Here is an 11,992-nt window from a genome sequence, read left to right as displayed (position 1 = left end):
AAAAAAAAAAAAAAAAAAAAAAAAAAAAAAAAAAAAAAAAAGAATAACTTTTGGAAGTATGTTACTATGATAACCTGGTGGGCATTCTTACAATAAATATCTTTTCATGCTAATTGATATTTACTAATGAGACAGACTAATACACTGATTCATCTGCATTTCATCTAGAATAGTAGAGTTTCACAGTAAAAATATATTACAATCCTTGGGGGAGAAATAACTTATTTTGGCAGGGCCCAGGCTTAATCCTTCCTTGTCTACCAATCTGAGAATAGAGCTTTGTGTAGCTGGGTACTACCTCACTGCCTCAGGCCCTTCCTACACCAGTGACTAACACTGCTAGCCATAGGGTAGCTTACCATACTCAGAACTTTTACTAATCTGGGTTAGTTGTCTAACCAGATGTCTCACTGTTCTGCTGGCTAATAGGTAGATTATCTGATATACATTGTTTTATTTGGGCTGTTCATGTGTTAGAATAATCAGAAGTGTCATGCATGTGAGAAAATGGTTATATTTTAACAATTGAATTAAGGCTTTATCAACTTATAAGAAAGTTTTTAATTTGTTACAACAATAATGGATATATTCTTGGACAAACTGACCTATTGTTAGCCCTAAAACCAGATCAATGGCCTATTTTATATAGTAGTAGGAGGCTAGCACTTTTTACAGAATAACACAGTGTGCTGGCACTTTGCATAAATGGGCATTGTTGAAATGTTACTTGCAGTGCTATTGTGTATTATTAAATAAGGAGATTTGACATAATCTTTTACAGGTAATATAAAAACACTTCCCTCTGTAGTTGACTTGGCAGTGTTTTTCCAATAATGGGAGGTAGTTTGTTTTAAGGACAGTGCTGGTCTCCTTAAGGAGGTATTGAGTAAAGTTTCTCTGCTTCCACTAACTCCCTTTTCTGCTTTTTATTTCTTAAAAAAGATACTCTGAAGCAAAAGTTGTCTAAAAAAATCTGTGAAGATTTTGACTCCTATCTCGTACAAGTTTTTGGATCATCATCTTTTCAACCTGAATTTGGGATGTCTGAACGAGAGGTCAGCACATCCACTCCAAAGCCTGCAAAAGAAATTTCTAAGTTGGTAAGTAGCTGTGAGTTGGTAAGTAGCTGTTGGCTCACTCCTTGCACTTAAAGGGTGTAGTTTGATATCAAAGATATTATCCCTGTCCTACGTGCACAGAATCAGCTGAGCTATGTATAGTTTTAGGTCCTTGGTTCCAAGCATTGCCACCTTGATGATCGATTTCCAGTACTGAAATAGCACTAGAACTTATAACATGAATATGGGATTACTTTGTTCCATATTTGATAATTTATTAAATGTTTGCAAATGTTATATTTATATTATTCTATTACCATGATTGTAACTATGAGCCCTGGAACAGATTAATACTATATAATTTTACTCCCTTGTTATGATTTGCAGCTTCTATCTCTCCTTCAGTCATTCATTGCTGCATCCACCTTGTACCCTCTCAAATTTTCCCAAAGTTTGCATGTATGTCCTAGTACCAACCTCCCACACTCCATACCATGTTCTTTACCTTTGGGGTTTTTACTTTTGCTCATGGAAAGAGGGGGGTTGGGGTTTTGTGTGACCATGGTACAAGGTGGGTGCTCAGCTCTGGAGCTCTCTAGTGAGGATTGATGCCTTCTTGAATTAGAGACAACCAAGACTGTCTTCTTAGCAAGCTCTTGGGAACTGACTAAGCCAATCAGATCCAGGAAGTCTCCCATAGTTACTTAGAAGTGTTGAATTCAATTTCTTCCTCACCATGTTCCCAAGTAACATCAGTCTATCTAGACTGACTTCTCCTACTTCTATGAACCTTGTTTAGGGAATGTGGAGAGAGTCATGCTATTATTATTTAAGTTCAATGAAGTCTCTGTGATGTCCTTTTATTGAAGCTTCATTAAAGCCAGTCATTATAAGCATGTATAACAATAGTCTAGTACCAAGATTTGGCTAACTAGATAGACTAAGACCTCAAGAGACATCAGGATCAGAACTCAGAGCCTGGTTTGTTGAGGAATTTGGCCTAGGATACCATTCCTAAGGGCACAGATAACAGAAACCACTAGATTTTTATTTCTTATTCAGAAAGGGCCAGAAGTCCTATGACATGCTTCCATCTGTTGGAATACTGACTCTAAATCAGAACTTCTATTAGAGCAAGAGACTTACACTGAATTGTTTTGAAATCCACACATGTTTATACTATCAAATGTAGACCAGATGTCAGCACACTAATGGTCATATCTTAAATACTTTTGACTGACAGGCCATAGAATTTTTGTTTCAGTTTTTCAGTTTTATCTTTGAATTGCAAAAGTAGTCATAGAAAATTCTCAAGTGAATAAGCATGATTGTGCGCTACTAAAATTTGCTTAGCAAATGTCAGCTAGGTTTTAGCTCAGTGGTAGAGGTTGTTTTCAATCTCCAGCATTCAAAGCAAAGTAAAACTTATTTATAAAAGCTGGTGGAAACTTAGGATGTTCCCCACAGGATTTTCCTGGTCCTTGTCTATCTAAAACTTTTAAAGTAAATTAGTAAGAATACTGTACGGCCAGGGCATACGGGTAAGGATATGTGACATATTCTTTTGACACTGACTTGACACTGTTGCAGTCTTCGAGATCCATACTTGAGAACCACACAACTGTGTCACAATAGATAGATAGATAGATAGGTAGATAGATAGATAGATAAATCTTATAATATTTTAAGTAAGTTGTCTTGGTCATTGTTCTACTGCTATGATGAGACACTATGACCACAGCAGTTTTATAAAGGAAAGCCTTTAATTGGGACTAGCTTATAGTGTCAGAGGTTTAGCTCATTTTCGGCATGGAACTTGATGTAGAAATTCCTCAAAAATCCCAATATAGATCTACCATATGACTCAGCTATACCATCCCATGCACAAAGAACTCTATACCTCACTAGACAGATAACTACTCATTCATGTTCATTGCTGCTCTAGTCATAATAGCCAGAATGTGGAAACAACCCAATGAGTAGGATAATAAAAATGTAGTTCACTCACACAGTGGATTATTATGCAGCTGTTAAGAAAAATGAAGTTTTTCTTCAGGTAAGTGGATAGAGCTAGAAACTATCATTCTGAGTGAGGAAACTGGGCCTTAAAAAACAAGCATTGCACGTTTTCTCTTATTTTTAGATGTTAGCTTTGAGACTGCAAATTTGTGTGTTTCAAATTTAAATTCCCACAGAGGTCTGGAAATTAGTAAAGAGCCATGGGGGAGGGACTTGAGGTAGGGGAGATAGAACATAGGGGTTAAGAGAGAATAGGAGATTATGAAGGGGTAAGTGGTGTGGGGATGGTAGAACAGAGGAGAAGAAAGAAACTTGCAGGGATAAATAAGGACTTCAAAAAAAGTCCTGTGAAAACCTACTACTGTAGATGCTGCCTAAAATAATATCAACACTTCCTATTTATTTATTCTTCCTGGTTTGGACAACTGGGTTAAGATTTTCATGATATAAATGAGAAGGAGGCAGTGAAACCAATTAAACATCAACTTACCTGGTCAACAATTGCATCCAGTTAATGACCTATTACTTCCATAAGCACCTTCAGTTCCTGTGTGAAGTTACCTTTCATGCTTCTAATGTATTAATAATTAGTGTGCATGCATGGGCATCAATCCATTTCAACTAGTTTCTTACAGAATTCTTCACATATATAGTTTTCTTTTTGAAGAAGTAGAAAGGAATGAAAACATTTCTCTCTCTCTCTCTCTCTCTCTCTCTCTCTCTCTCTCTCTCTCTCTCTCTCAGTATTTTGAAAAATTTTTCTTCAAGCAAATATAACTTAGATAACTGACAGCCAGACCACTTCTTCCCTGAAGAAGGAGGATGTGGGGGTTTTGTACATCATGGTTTCCTAGCAACCAGATGAGAGACACAGCCAAACTAGTGTGGGATGAGCCCCAGGGGTAGTGCTGCTACCTGCTAGAGGAGGTGTGGTGGAGGAAGTTGGGGGAGAAACTTTCCCTCTTCCTGGCATCACCCTGACATCTTCAATGCAGCTCTAGTCTATATGTATATGAATCTTCTGCACCAGTGTGCATTGCAGATTAGCATGCATCTCCTGTGCCTTTGTTCGCACCAGCTGGATGCTTCTGTCTCTAGTTCCCCCTCTCTCTCTCTGTGCACATCACCTCATCAAGGTCACTCAAATAAGCCATTGCCAAACCAGGCTCCAGTGGGAGTTTATGTTTGTTTTTTAAGATAGGGGCTTATTTTTGTAGTCTGTGCTGACCCGAAACTCACTATGCACCCTAGGCTGGCATCAAATTCACAGCAATCCTTCTGCTTTAGCCTCCTGTGTGCTGCAGTTACAGATTGGAGCCAACATGCCTAGCTTCTACTGGAAGAACTCAGTATCAAAGAACTGCAGCCCTGATCAGCTTCAAACTTGATACTGGAATTGAGCGTATGCTTCATCCCAGCCTCTACCTGAGACTATTTAATCCTCCACCTCTGTTCTTCAGTGTTCCTTTCTGCTTGGTCCAAGTTGGGACCTTGCTTTTCCACCTCACCAGCCCTCTAGGTCAGTAAGTTTCAGATGTGCCCATCTTAAGAATAAGCTAACTCTTTCTGAATTAACACAGTTCTTTTGCTAATATCCTATTTAGATCTATCTTCTCAAAATAAAATAATCCCCATTAGGTTTATGCCTTCTTCTGTCTTTCTCTTGCGTTTTGGCCTTTTATTTTCTTTATGTCTCAGTCTCTTCTACTCCTTCATTCCCTTCCTTTCCCCCATTTCCCTTTCTTCCTTCCCTCACTTGCTCCTAATTCTCTTTCACACCTAATTCTCTCTCATACCTCAACCTTTTCCAGTCTTGCTGTAGTTGCTTTGCTTTGTAGAAAATTCTCTGAAGCAGCCTCCAATATGTCTCTACAGAGAAGCCACCAAGGACTGGCTAGTCAAATCCTTACTTGATTTTTCACTTGTGTGTCACATCACAGCCACTGTCTGAAGGTGAATTCTCACCTCTCTGCCTACTCTTTTTCAGTGCCTGAAGTGGTTCTTCTCTTTCTCTGTCTGCCTCTTACATACTAAACATCCCACTCACCAAGTCTTTTTCCCTTTTCTTTCTCTGAGATTCATTTGTATTTTCTTTGAATGTTCTATAGAAGTAAACGTTTATAGGCTTCTCAATCATATTACAGGGACAATGACCAGGTGCCCTATCTAAAGGCTATAATCAGAGGCACTGAAAACTTAAAAAGACATCAGAGCAAGCTTATTGTTGTTTGGTTTCTCTGATGTGGGCAAAGTTAAGTTGGCTTCCTGAAATCAGAATTAATAATCTACAAATGTTCATGAATAAGTTATGTCTACATATGTGTTCATATTGGCCAAATCTCAATTTACTTGCTTATAAAATAAAATTAATATTCTCAGTGTGTTAAGAAAGTCAAGCATCAGCAAAACCTATGAAATAGCTAATTATTAGAATATGAAGTTGCTGGTAGGCGTTGGCTGTTGCTGATGATGACTTATTACCACTAGAACGAGAAGTGTTCTCTCATACAGGATAGAAAACAAGGCAGCGGGCATATTAAAAACTGACCTAGAAAAATATTGCAGACACAGAGTCAGAAAACTTGCTATTCTCAGTGCTGAAGATATTTCCTCAGTTCCAAAGTCTATGTTTTCCCCCAGTTTTATAATTTCTTATGTGGAGATGCTTCTATTTTATGTATGCTGTATTTTTTTAAGGCTTCTAACTTTTTTGTGTGTTGCTTCATGATGAATGACATTCTAAGTATGGGAGCCTTTAAGCTGAGTACAACCCTGTATTCTACCTCTGTAAAAGGCCCAGTCAGTCTGGGGAAGGGCAGTCCATGCTCAAGGTGGTCTGGAAACCTTGGAATGCAAGTGAATTTCAGTGTGTAGATGCTGGTGGACCTCCAAAGAAGGAATAGCACCAAGGAGAGTCCAGCCGAGAGGAATCCAGTGAAGCCAGACACATAGCTTTGAAGGTTTTGCCGGTGGAGCCAGCATCTACCATGTGATCTACCATGCTGGGAAGAAGTACTAAGTGTAAACATAGCAGTCAGCTTACTTGCTTTTTGGGGGAAAAAATAGTTTTATTTTATTAGTTTGTGTGTAAGAGTGCTTTGCCTGCATGTGTGTATGTGTACCATGGGAATTCTTGGAGTCCTTGGAAATCAGAAGACGACACTGGATCCCCATGTGATGGGAGTTGTAGATGGCTATGTACTGCCATGTGGGTTCTGGGAGTTGAATCCAGGTCCTCTGTAAGAACGACATGTACTTTTAACCACAGAGCCAACCTTCTGCTCCTCACTTGCTTTTGAACAGTATGATAGAGCAGAAAGGGACAGAGTGGTGGGCAGGCTTATGAGTTCAGGTTTAAGCCTTATAAATGAGACGAGAAAGAAGCAGAAACAAGCACCTGTGTGCTCACCCATGGATGAGCGAGTGAGCGTATGTTACCTGTCAGTTACAACCTAAGCTCAAGTCCTCTGAGCCGTCCTTTTGTCCTCTCTCCTGGAGCACTGACTTGGTCTTTGTTCTGCTAGTTAGGTTTGGGTTGCTTAAATAAGATCAACTGCTTCAAGTTCCCTCCACCTTGACTTTACCTTGACTACCACAGAGTCTACCTGGACATGTGAAACTGTCTTCATTACATTGCTTTTGTCAGGCATTTTATTACAGCAACAGGCAATGATAATTAAGAGACACAGAAAACATGAAATGATGTAAAATTGTGAACAGAAAGCATTTTTCTTTATCCTGTATCTTTTTAGGATCATTGGCTGGGGCTCTGCAAATCTGATTGGCAGGAGATAGACTAATAAGACTGGAAACAGAGGCTTATTAACGTGAGCAACATACACGCACAGAGGATCATGCTGTCAGTGACTGACTCCAAGGGAGGCTCGCATACGGGCTTGAGCAGCTTCCTTAAAAACAGTAACTTTTGAGAGGAGAGACAAGACAAGGAAAAGGACTGAGACTCTAGAACAGAAAATCATGAGGAGGTGAAAATAAGGGAACTAAGAGATACAAGTTAGTTCATGTTTGTTCCACAGTCTTCTGGCACTATACTTTTGCTAAGGATCATAGGTCTTCACTGATAACGTTGTCCTTCCTGGTAGAGAAGGCAGCAGGAGACACCTTAGAAAAAACTATGTCTTGCTTTTAGGCCAATGAAGAAGGGAAGAGTGATCTTCTTGTATTTACTTCTAACTACCTTCACCTCAGAATAATTAATATCCCAAAGTGACATATTTGGGGTTAGTCATATTCACACATATTCTTCTTGGTGTAGTGTGGTTAATGATTGAACTCTGTATGAGCCACACTGTCAGAGGGTTGTAAGGTGCTGAGCATCATGTAGAAGAGGACAGTGGTCCTGATGGAGCTATTGGAATTCTTTCAGATGGAGACTAATGCTTCCTGGACTGTGGTAGGAAGGCTGATTAGAGTGAAGGGATAAAGGAACTGCAGGTTATGGTTGGGGTGGGAATAGTGGTCATGTTGTAGAGAAGACAGATTGTGCCACTACTCTGTAGCCAGATGGAGAATTTTGCACCTGTCAAACTGTCAGTCACCTACGTCTCCATTCCTAATAGCTAGCAACTGATGATTACTTAAGAATGATATTCCCAGTAAGTGCGCAAATTAGTAGACATTCATTTGGAAAGGATGCTGCCTGAAAAGCATTAAGTATCTGTGTTTAACCCAGTTAGCCATGAAGTTTAGAATAGAAAAAATATTTCAGAAAAGGCCATTGTACGCTGGACCTCCTGAGGCAGGTTTTATAAGCTGGGTATGTTGGAAACTGAAGCAGGACAAAGAATCACACTTTACCTGGGTTATCCAGCATGGGTAACTTGCTAAAACCTCACAAAAGGGGGGGGGCTAGGGTATGGATCAGTGGTAGGAGTGTTTGCAAGGCCCTGGCTTCAATCCCTAGTATGGCACATATATGTGTATACACATGAGCTCGCACGAGCATGTGTGTGCGCAGTACACACACATGGAGGCATTGTAACCATGTAATTAAGCATTTTAAATTGTATATTGTCAGCATGAAATATGCATAGTGTTGATACTATATATTAAGAAAAATAGCATATAGCATAGAAAACTAGATAGAGCTTATTGTCTTTTGGATCTCCTGTGCATTAAACCCAGTGCTTCAAAGACACTGAGCAAACACTCTACCAACTGACTTACAGCCCCAGCCTGCATTTTTTGTTGTTAAAAATACATTCACATAGGAAAAAAATAGAGCAGGGAAAAGTATATCAGCAGTAATTATCTGCGAGTAGAATTGCTTCTGATTTCTAGTCTGTTCTTTTGGCTTGCCCATTATTTTCTCAAACCCCTTTCAGCAAATATGTTTGCTTTGTAAGAAAGAAGACCAAATTTTAAATTGCTAACCACAACAATTATACATTTGTTTAATGGTCTCAAGCTTTCCTGAGCCAGAAGATGTATGAAATTATTTTCATTTATAGAAGAAAGTTAATTGTGTTTATTCTGAAATGTGGTATAATGTAAAGTTGTGTGGAAATTCTGAAATGATTGTGTGATTTGGAAAGCAAACAGGAAAAAAGAAGAACTTCTCAGGTCCCAGGAGTTGAGCGCTGTAAAGATTCAAAGGCAGAGGTAATTCCTTTCAGGAGACCAGGCTGTCCAGAGGAACTGACACTCACTGCCAGTGGCTCTTCTTTTAATATAGTATCACTAAATGAAGCTATGGGCAGAGAATAGCAGTATGTCTTCTCTAGGTTGGGACCTTTCTCCCTTCCCACTGGAGGACTGCTAGCCTTAAAATGTTCTAGTCTAAGATAGTAAGAGATGATGATTCTCAAACCATCTGACGCACACAAGGCCACTCTGAAAACAGGAACTGCAATGAATGCATGACTATACCAAAGGCTGTGTTTGGAGCCAGGGAGAAGTTACTGATGTATTTGAATTGAGAGCTATCCATAGGGCTAAGGACTGATTCTAATTGAAGTACTTGCTCTGAACTTGCCAGGTAGTACTTTAGCAATGATGAAACATGCATCCATAAATATTCAGATTAAAGCACTCACTCGAAAGGGTTATGAGTATGTGTGCGTGTGCTTGCATGCGTGTGCATATGGATCAAACACTGTAAAACAGTAGACAGCAGAGGGCACGTGTGCTTACAGCTGGCTCTGCTCACTGTCTCCTGGAATGCCTGGTTAAGAAAGTATCAGAAAACTACTTTACTTAGTTCATAGATTTGTTTACTGAAATCAACAAAAAGAATGAGAATATAGGAATATAGAGGTAGGACTGAGGTTGAGGGACTGACTCCTCTGTATAGCTCCAAGAAAAATAACAACAAACAAAAACAAGACAAAACAAAAAAAAAACCAAACAAACAAAACCACTTTCACTTCCAATTATTCCTACAATGACTTGCCTAGCTCTTAAAAATGTCAGAAAACTGACATGAATTTTTCTTAAGCAAAGTACCTTACCCATTTCATTATATATCAAAAATTGAGATGCAACTTAAAAGTTTTGCATAAGAAATATTTTTTGGAGTTATGATCTTGTGCACTTTAGAGATCAAGTGTTTCTCAGAACTTCTTAGAAGCTAAGCACCCTACAACAGTGGGCATTATTTGGGCTCTGGGTGACAGACAGTAGGAGAGGGGAGTGTGATTTTCATCTGGGATTGAACAAGCCATCAAATGGGATCCCTAGTTGCTTTCATTTAAATTTTGTTGTCCTCTGTCTGTTGTCCCAATTCCCAGCTCAAAATTCATTGAATTCTGGGTAGACATTTTAGACTATCTCATTAAGAGCTCTAGTGTTAAGAAACAAACTGAAAAAGACCACAAAGTGCTAAATTAGTGTTGATTTTTCTTATTCATAGCCATAACTAAAAGAACACCATCCCTTTCCAGCTTTACATATTTCATGCCCTGCATGTAATTCTCCCTGAAAGTTCTCAGCAGAATAACATCTGTGCCCAGATGTAGGCAATGAGTGTGTATACTAGAACCCACCCAAAGTGGCAGGCAAGTCACTCTTTTTCTAGTCAGGGCTGGGAAATGATTTTGTAAGCTTTACTTTGAGACATTGGACAGCTAGGGAGGCACAACAAAACAAACAAACCCTTTTCTATATTTTTCAAGAAATCAGTTGACATTACCAAAAGCAAAAAATTGTAATGTTATTTTTTCTTTCTTTTTGTGTGTGTCTTATATGAATGTTGTATGTATATGTAATGTTTGTATGTATGTGGTATGTGTGTGTGTTTGCATGGTGTGTGTGATATATATGTTATATGAATGTGGAATATATATGTGATGCGGTGTATGGTGTGTGTATGTGTGTGTGTGTGTATAGTTTAATGTCTCCAGAGGCCATAATGAAGAGACTGAACCTTCTGTGTTGACTGAGGCTGGTAACTTGGCCATCCCAACCCCACCTGAGGCCACCCATACACTTGAGCCATTGCTCAGCAGCCCTGAAGGAGTGGAAACAAGAACTCCAAATCCCAATTTGTTGCAGTCAGAAAAATCTCTGTACAAAGGTAAGAGACATCTTTCACACAGCTGCTAGAGAAGAGTGGTTTCTAGAGTCTGCACAAGGGGAAATGTCGAGCTTCATCAGGAAGGCAAGAGCTAGTTCTGGCTGGGTGACATGGAATTTGAGAGGCAGCTATCTTGGGAGTAAATGTGGGTATGGAAATATTACAACACAGGTTTTAACCTGGATGTTTTGGAGAGCTGTGATATCAAGACTGCTCTTTGGTGTTTCTAAATGATTGAAGCCCTGTGCTGGGCACAGTACTACGTCATTGCAATACCAGTCCTCACGAGGTGGAGGGTGGATCATCATAAACTCAAGGCTAGCCTGGGCTACGTAGTGAGACTATTTTTTAAAAAATCCCATCTTCTCCTGTCAGCTAATCCTCCAGAGTTATTAGTGAATGGATTCTCACTTATGCCTTCTTGGAAATGTGCAATTTGATTGGTTTATTGGATGCACAAAGAATAGAAACTTTATATTACTTTATAAAGCTTTTGTTCTCTCCCCTGATATCTTCAGTGAGAGCAAAATTTCTACTAACCCCCACCCTGTTTTCTTCCTAGATCCAAGATGCGAGGAAGCCCTGAAACCTGGAAACTGTGGCGATTATGTGGTTCGCTGGTATTATGACAAACAAGCCAACTCTTGTGCTCGCTTTTGGTTCAGTGGTTGCAATGGCTCAGGAAACAGATTCCACAGTGAAAAGGAGTGTCGAGAAACTTGCGTTAAACAGTGAACAAACACAGTAACGGGCTTCAATCAGACGTTTAGAAAGAGCTTGATATAAACCGTGCACCACATCTGAGCATACACTAAGTAGTGATCGTTCATAAATGTGAAAGAGCCCTCACGACCACCTCCTAGGGGTACAGTCTGATTAACTGCCTACACAGCTGAGGGGTGGGAGAATGAGAGATCTGGATTCAATCTGGAATGAGAGATCTGTATGTAACTTTAGAACACAGATTTTATCTGCTTCACAATCTGTGGTGTGGCCCCGATTCATCGTCATTCTAGTACGTATATGATGACAAGTCACACACCACAGCCTCCCTGCACCCACACTGTTACAGCACCTTCACTGCCTGTCAGTGGAGAATGGTTTGTGAGGGGAGGGGCTTTGGGTTCAACATTGGAAGAATGTCTACATGTGAATGCTGGGAGAGTGGTGGAGGGTGGTGAGGGGAATTACAAATTTAGCCCAAAGTGATAGTAGAAATATGCCTGCTAACGGTATGATAAATTGACTCTTCCATTCCTCGTTGGTATCAAAGTCTTCACTGTACACTTAAGGTTATATATTAAAACGAAGCAGGTTTTACACTTTTTCTTTAAAAATATGTGAATGAGACTGGATTTTATGGTCAGGGAGTGAGAATTCA

At 39.5% G+C, this 11,992-nt stretch overlaps 1 protein-coding gene across 1 annotated transcript in view; it reads left to right on the top strand.

The window, feature by feature from the left end:
• Positions 1–11,585, top strand: part of Col28a1 (collagen type XXVIII alpha 1 chain) — a 172,346-nt gene extending 160,761 nt beyond the window's left edge. Inside the window, exons 33-35 of the mRNA XM_031380761.1 lie at positions 943–1,100; positions 10,425–10,611; positions 11,174–11,585. Of these exons, the coding sequence (XP_031236621.1) occupies positions 943–1,100; positions 10,425–10,611; positions 11,174–11,346 (518 nt within the window). The 3' untranslated portion in view covers positions 11,347–11,585. The remainder of the gene's footprint in view (positions 1–942; positions 1,101–10,424; positions 10,612–11,173) is intronic.
• The last annotated feature ends 407 nt before the right edge of the window (positions 11,586–11,992 follow it).

The sequence above is a fragment of the Mastomys coucha genome, unplaced genomic scaffold, assembly GCF_008632895.1.
Source record: "Mastomys coucha isolate ucsf_1 unplaced genomic scaffold, UCSF_Mcou_1 pScaffold20, whole genome shotgun sequence".
Taxonomy (NCBI): Eukaryota; Metazoa; Chordata; class Mammalia; order Rodentia; family Muridae; genus Mastomys; species Mastomys coucha.
This window is presented reverse-complemented; position numbering and strand designations above follow the sequence as displayed.